The following is a 6,594-nucleotide window of genomic DNA, read 5'->3' on the forward strand; positions in this document are numbered from 1 at the left end:
TTAATAAAATAACTGCTTCTCAGTAACTTACAACTAGTAAAGAGTCGCTATCTAATAACCAGTATAACAAACTGAGGATAAAACAGGCCCTCGACAAGGTGCATATTAGGCCCAGCGGTGGAGCAAGACTGCCGCTGCAGTTACATATTGTTCAAGGCCTTCTACAGAAACCTAATAAAGGAAAAACTCAACTGACAAGACAAAACTGGAGGCAAAACTATTGAAATACTGCACCAATAAACTTGATAACACAAGCGCTACAAGAGATTAAATTAGAAACAAAGACTAAAACTGGTGAAAAGGAGCAACTGAGGACTGGAGGACTGGAGAAAGAGAGACCGAAGAACGAAGAAGCTACCTAAACTGGTAAACTTGTCATCCTCTACAAAATAACGACTGATAATAAAAAGCACATAAATGAATTACAGAAAGCAAAATGGTAATAAACTGATAACTGAGTATTGCATTTTCTTCCCTTTCTAGTTTGGAGGACATGTCCCAGTGTTCTTCTAACAGATTGTTTGTTAATCATCACTCCCTCTGTTTCGCTACTTGATCATAAAAGAGAAATATAATCGAGTCTCTCATTCAATTGTTGTTTTAGACAAGTAATTTGCAAAACTAATTCTTCATAAAATAATTGCTTCTCAGTAACTTTCGATCAGCCAATCCCACAACAAGTTGCAAATTAACCCCAGCAGTGGAGCAAGACTACCACTGCAGTTAGATACCGTTCAAAGCACAAATGTATTCAGCTACAGGAACCTACCAAGTTTCAAACCAATTTGGCCCCAGTCAAGCATAACTACAGGGACAAGGAGGAAACACGCCACTAAAAATTGCCTGGCATTATCCAAAAAAGAAACTAAAATTTGCCTAGCAAAATATTCGAACACTGACAGGAACATATTTGCCACACACCGGACAGGGAAAGCAATTATGCATTTCTAGGCAGAAGATGAAACACTTGCAGCTCTGCAAGCCGTAGTTCTGAAAAGATCAGCAGGTTAATAGATACCTAAACCACATGCACAATTAGGATTTGGTACACCACCATTCTTTAATCTACTATACATTTAGATTAGAAAAATGTATTGGTACCACAACATAAACAAAAAGGTTCTTTAGCTTCAGATAAGGTATTGGTACTACAAATAATGAAAATTCAACAGAAGCACGATATAAAGGTGCAAATCCCTTGCTACTTAACACAACTCGTAAACAACTGAGGGATTATTCCTTCAGTTTTAAACTTCAGAACAAAAAAAGTCCATACACAAAGAAACCTATTGCATGATACTTGGAAACTCGCACATTCCGGCTCAATGGAGTTAACTGTGTCAAACAAATAAGACAAACAGAGCATAATTGATTCACTGGAACCAAACACAAAATGCTGAATGACCAAACATCTTGAGGAGGTTTGTTCAGCAAGAAGCCTTCAAGACCTTTTACAAGACCCCGTAACACAAAAGCGATAACTTGGGAAAACAAGGGGCAGGAAAACATGCACGGGAAAAACTGAATAGATGATTCCCTGCAACTTTTTTTTGCCACGGCACCTTTCAAGTCTGTTCACAGCTGCAAAATGTTGAAGTTGTACTTACCCGGTCACCTAAGTTTCAAAACAGTCTTGGAAGCCAGAACTTCTTAAGATGGGAATCAGAAAATCCAGTAGTCAGGAAATCAGATTTTCATCGGTGCCATCAACACAAAAAGGTTTAAAATATGAACACATGCAGATACTTACCCGGTCACCTAAGTTTCAAAACAGTCTTGGAAGCCAGAACTTCTTAAGATGGGAATCAGAAAATCCAGTAGTCAGGAAATCAGATTTTCATCGGTGCCATCAACACAAAAAGGTTTAAAATATGAACACATGCAGATACTTACCCGGTCACCTAAGTTTCAAAACAGTCTTGGAAGCCAGAACTTCTTAAGATGGGAATCAGAAAATCCAGTAGTCAGGAAATCAGATTTTCATCGGTGCCATCAACACAAAAAGGTTTAAAATATGAACACATGCATATGTAATTATCTGCACGGTAAGGCCACTTGTACAGCATATAAATCTGAAATCTCACATAGTGTTCATTTCTCCATTACAGCTTTGAGTTTACACATCAATCAGGGAGGAAATATGAATGGCAATGACTTCTGGTGGTAAGCATACACCGTTGAGCTCTTCTGGGAAGGTAACGATCAAGCATGCGCTATGCTGTCATATCCTCCAATGTTCCATTACACGGCACAAAATCATGAACTTGTCCATAACCACTAGCCCAAGCAACCGTCCAACTTAGCCAATCATATCAGATGCAATTGCAACAGCCAACCACTCAAGCAGCTTAGGCAGTGGCACCCATGCACAACAGCTTGCAAAGTAAACCACAGAACCTAGCCACTTTCTCTCCTGCAGTTCCCGGGGAGAAGATAACGGTACCGGTCAAAATTCTGAAGCAGATAACTAGGAAGATGAACAGCAGAGAATGTGCTTGGAATGTTGCCCAACTTTGCAATGATTTCTTGGAACGTATACTCTTCAGGAAGCATGTCAAAAAGATCCGCCCCTCTGCAAATGACATCTTGAATCCTCTCAGGGTTCAGGAAGTACTTGAATCTGATCCTATCCACATGGCTATAAGCTTTCATCTTGAAGGCAAAATCACTGATGTGCCGGAAACAAAAACTGCAGTGCCACCCTGAATCGGCAAGAAGTTGATCTGTCTGCCGAAAATGAGCATATCTTGTCTTCCCAGATACGTATCTGTGAATTGACGCCCTCCAACTCTTGTCATCCAGAAAAAACTCAAACGAGTACAGATAATTCCTGAGCTGAAGATGGAGTATCTTAGGAGTGTCGTCACACCATCTTAAGAGATTGATGGTGTGGCCACTTGGGATTTCATCAACATCTGACATGATCAATATGTCGTCATTTTCAATTCTTGCAATCCTAATGAGCTGATCCAGGGCAACCCTCTGAAATGACTCCTCAACAAATGGATTTTCCCCCTTCATGAATCTTCCTCCATATGTGCCATATGTCAGCCGCGATTCAGCAAACCTAAATCGATGGCGGTTTTCCTTGAAGTAGAGTGGCTTTACCACGCCAGTGAAAGTTGAGTTGGACTCAAGCAGGACGAACTCTGACACATAGGGGCTGAGTTCATTCCAACGAAGTTCAAGGATATCAAGCTCATTACTGAAGAGTACAGCATCAAACACACGGCGTGGAGTCTCCCGGACTTTCCACCCATGTAACTTGCAGAGGTTCTCCATGGTGACATTCTCATTGTAGTAGTGAGGGATTATCTTGAAAGGCTCGGGAGGAGATTCCCATATTGGCCGGAGGAAGTATGTGACCTTCTGACCATGCGCATATATCATTAACATTACCAGCGGCACACCAATCAAGAGAGCCAGAAGTACCCTGAAATCAAACCCCCGAAGCGCACACTTGAGCCTTGACATGGCCATAACTGCCTTTGAGGTGGGCTGCAAGTGAATGAATTCATAAATAAATTAGATAAGAAAGCAATAATAGACATAAGTAAATTCATGAAGGAAATAAGTACACCAGGCAATGATATGCTGGTGGTACACATAACTGAAGGAGCGTTTTAACATCGGTTCATTCAGGTTCAGAGGTAGCAAAACAGATGACTGAATATAAATTTGACGGTGGGATATTTTAAGCTGAGCAATTTACCTAAAAATAATCAGGAAATATTACACGTAATTGGGAATCATTTGGTGAATCACGTTTGAGGACAGACTCAGATGCAAGGAAAAACAGGTCTACTGTCCTGCAACTCGTCGATGCACGGAACAGAAGACGAGCATGCTGTTTGTTCTGGTTCAGAGGTATAACAGACTAAATTACTGAATTAGGAAATTTTGCATTCGAGGAGAGGTGTATAAGGAAAATGGCTTGAAAAGCTCATGTGTGAGCACAGATATCCAACTTTTCACTTGCTGATGACAAAAGGGTGTTACCAGATCAAGCCATTAAAAACGGCAAGAACAAGGTAACTTACTACAGCACCAGAGCATTTCCACCGCTCGACACAAACTGAAGACCTAGCACAACTACTTGAGGCAACCATTTAAAATTCAGGCACACACATGTATACTCTGTAAAGTCTATATCCCTAAAGCAGGAACAAACACATGCCTGCACGGCAATAACCAAAGCCTGCTTGCCAAAAGGATATAACCTCCCAAAGCAGTTGCGGAACATTCCCTTTTCACAACAAGATATGCTACAGCCATAAAAGGTTGCATGAAAAGGTCATCAGAAACTGACCACCAGCGTGTAAAACTAGTAAACTACTACAGTAACGAGCCAATGAAGAACTAGCGCCAGAGCTACAAGCACGAATCCAAAAGGATAAGGACAGCATCAGTCACAAATAATGAAGCGCGAGGTTGGCAAGATTATGCAAGATAGCAACAGCTGAACCTGGAGCGGTGGGAAGTCAAAATGTCCAAGCTACAATCGAGACCAGCGCTATCAACAAGAACACTAGCTACAGACATACCGGTACTGATAACTAACCGAAAGCTGCCCCTTTCCCTAACCAAATTTTAGGGTTGAACAGTCGAGCTTAAACCTGCAATTTTGCAGGCCAACGAAGTTTTCACAGCAAAAGCGCTCGTGAACGAAGAAAGAAGCAGAAAAGCCCCCTGCTCATCGCAAGAAATTTTAGTAGTGCCGCGGTTGGGGATAGCAGCCCAAAAACACGCGATTCCGACACGTCGCGAGATTCTTCTACCTCCAAAAAGGCGTGAAGAATCCGAACTCCGTGGCTCCACCTAACAATATCCCCTCATCATCCGAAGCAAAAGCATGGAAGAGCAGAGGGCCTCCTCCTCTGCTCCTCCCAATCCTACCAAATTCCGACCGGCATCCCAACAGAAAATCGGAGCACAGGAAAATAAAATAAAGCAGCAGCACGCATCGACGCCGAATCGAGGTACAGTACAAGGCAGCAAGCATGCGGCGCGGACCTAATGCTCTGGGCATCCCGATGAGGGAAGCACGCATCTCGGGGGCCATGGAATCAACCCAACGCGGCGAAGAGGGCAGATCTGGAAGGGGAATGGCTCACCTCGCCGCAGACGCTGTTGCAGATGCCGTCGTCCTTCTTGTGGGTGTAGCGGCCGGCCTCGGGCATCGCGGCGGCGAGGAGGAACCCGCCACCAGAGCAAGGCAAGGGACGGGGAACTGGAAACAATTCCCCTCCAACTCCAAGGCGGCCGCGCACGGGGCGGGGGCTCCTCCAATGGCGCGCGGGCCGACGGAGACGCGCGCGCTTGGGCCGCCGGAATCCACCGAGCGATCGCCGGCGGGGAGCTGCGCCGCTGCGCGGGGGGCTCCGACTCCGCTCCGCTCCGGTGGTTGGTTGGGTGGCTCGAGGCCTCGGGGTCTTTAGGCCCCTGCCGTTTCCCTTCCCGTTACGGGGGTCTCGGTCGGGCCGTGCTGTGCTGTGCCGGGGTGGGGCTCTGGAGGAGAGGAGAGGAGGGTAATTTGCTCGCGTTGCGCAACGAACGAAGTGCGGTTAAACGTGGAGGCGGAGGAGTCTGGAGCGTTTGCGCTCCCGAACCGCCTAATTATAGCCGTTTGGGTGGCCGCTTTTGTCCGCACCGCCGGGCGGCAGCAGGCCTCGTGCGCGACGCACAATGTTCCTCTTCCTCTTGGGATGGATAATAGGACGGGCATCCAACGAATATGCTTCCAAGCATCATTGTTTTTGCCCATCTCACAAACAAAACTAGTAGGAGTAGTAGTAGTGTTGGATTATGGATAGGCTTAGGCTCATATAAGACACTAATCCCTGATTAATCTTAAGGCCCATGTATGAGATGGCAGGTGGTGGAAAGTTTAGTCCCACCTTGCTAGTTGAGGAGAGTTGAGACCCATTTATAAGGGCTGCTCTACTACTTGCCACTGGGGAGCTTGGAAAGAGAAGTGGTACACGCGCGCTCCTCCTTCTCCAGCGCCTCGCCTTGGGTTGCGGGTGATGAAGCTATGTACCTCACAGTCGGTCATTAAGTAGCTTTTATAGTCATCATAGCACTTTATTACTAGTGTTACCAGTAACGCCCTGCCTTAATGTACATTGAACCCTTTGTAACGTGGGCTGGCCGGGGTCCTGGCGCACTCTATATAAGCCACCCCCCTCCTCCGAGACAAAGGTTCGCACCCCTGTAATTCATACTCACATAATCCAGTCGACCGCCTCCGGACTCCGAGACGTAGGGCTATTACTTCCTCCGAGAAGGGACTGAACTCGTAAACCTTGCGTGCTTACAACTTCTCCATAGCTAAGATCTTGCCTCTCCATACTTACCCCCCTACACTACTGTCAGACTTAGAACCACGACAGTTGGCGCACACCTTGGGGCAGGTGTTTTAGCGTTTTGTTGGAGGAGTTGCGACCTTTTCCGACCCGAATCATCATGGTTTTCAGTGGAGGGCCGCGAGATCCGTCTCGGCGCGCTCGCGTTCATCGTCGACGACTCTGCTTGGCTCTAGGAGGCTCCGCTCGACGTGGACGCACTCCCTGTTCGCGGGGCAACGCACTTTAG

General features: G+C 45.8%; 1 protein-coding gene across 1 annotated transcript; it reads right to left on the minus strand.

Annotated features, from left to right (window-relative positions):
* Positions 1–2,006: 2,006 nt before the first annotated feature.
* On the minus strand, positions 2,007–5,639 carry LOC125538717 (beta-1,4-mannosyl-glycoprotein 4-beta-N-acetylglucosaminyltransferase-like). Its single transcript, XM_048701992.1, has 2 exons — positions 5,115–5,639; positions 2,007–3,498 (listed from the first exon to the last, which is right to left on the minus strand). Exons 1-2 carry the CDS (start codon positions 5,178–5,180, stop codon positions 2,398–2,400), a joined length of 1,167 nt encoding a protein of 388 aa, XP_048557949.1. The 5' UTR covers positions 5,181–5,639; the 3' UTR covers positions 2,007–2,397.
* Positions 5,640–6,594: the final 955 nt, after the last annotated feature.

This window comes from Triticum urartu, chromosome 2, assembly GCF_003073215.2.
Source record: "Triticum urartu cultivar G1812 chromosome 2, Tu2.1, whole genome shotgun sequence".
Classification (NCBI taxonomy): Eukaryota; Viridiplantae; Streptophyta; class Magnoliopsida; order Poales; family Poaceae; genus Triticum; species Triticum urartu.

Coding starts and splice junctions, on each gene's coding strand:
- LOC125538717 (XM_048701992.1), bottom strand. CDS start 5,180: ATGCCCGAGGCCGGCCGCTACACCCACAAGAAGGACGACGGCATCTGC. Junction 3,499..5,114: donor GCAACAGCGTCTGCGGCGAG/GTGAGCCATTCC, acceptor ATTCACTTGCAG/CCCACCTCAAAGGCAGTTAT.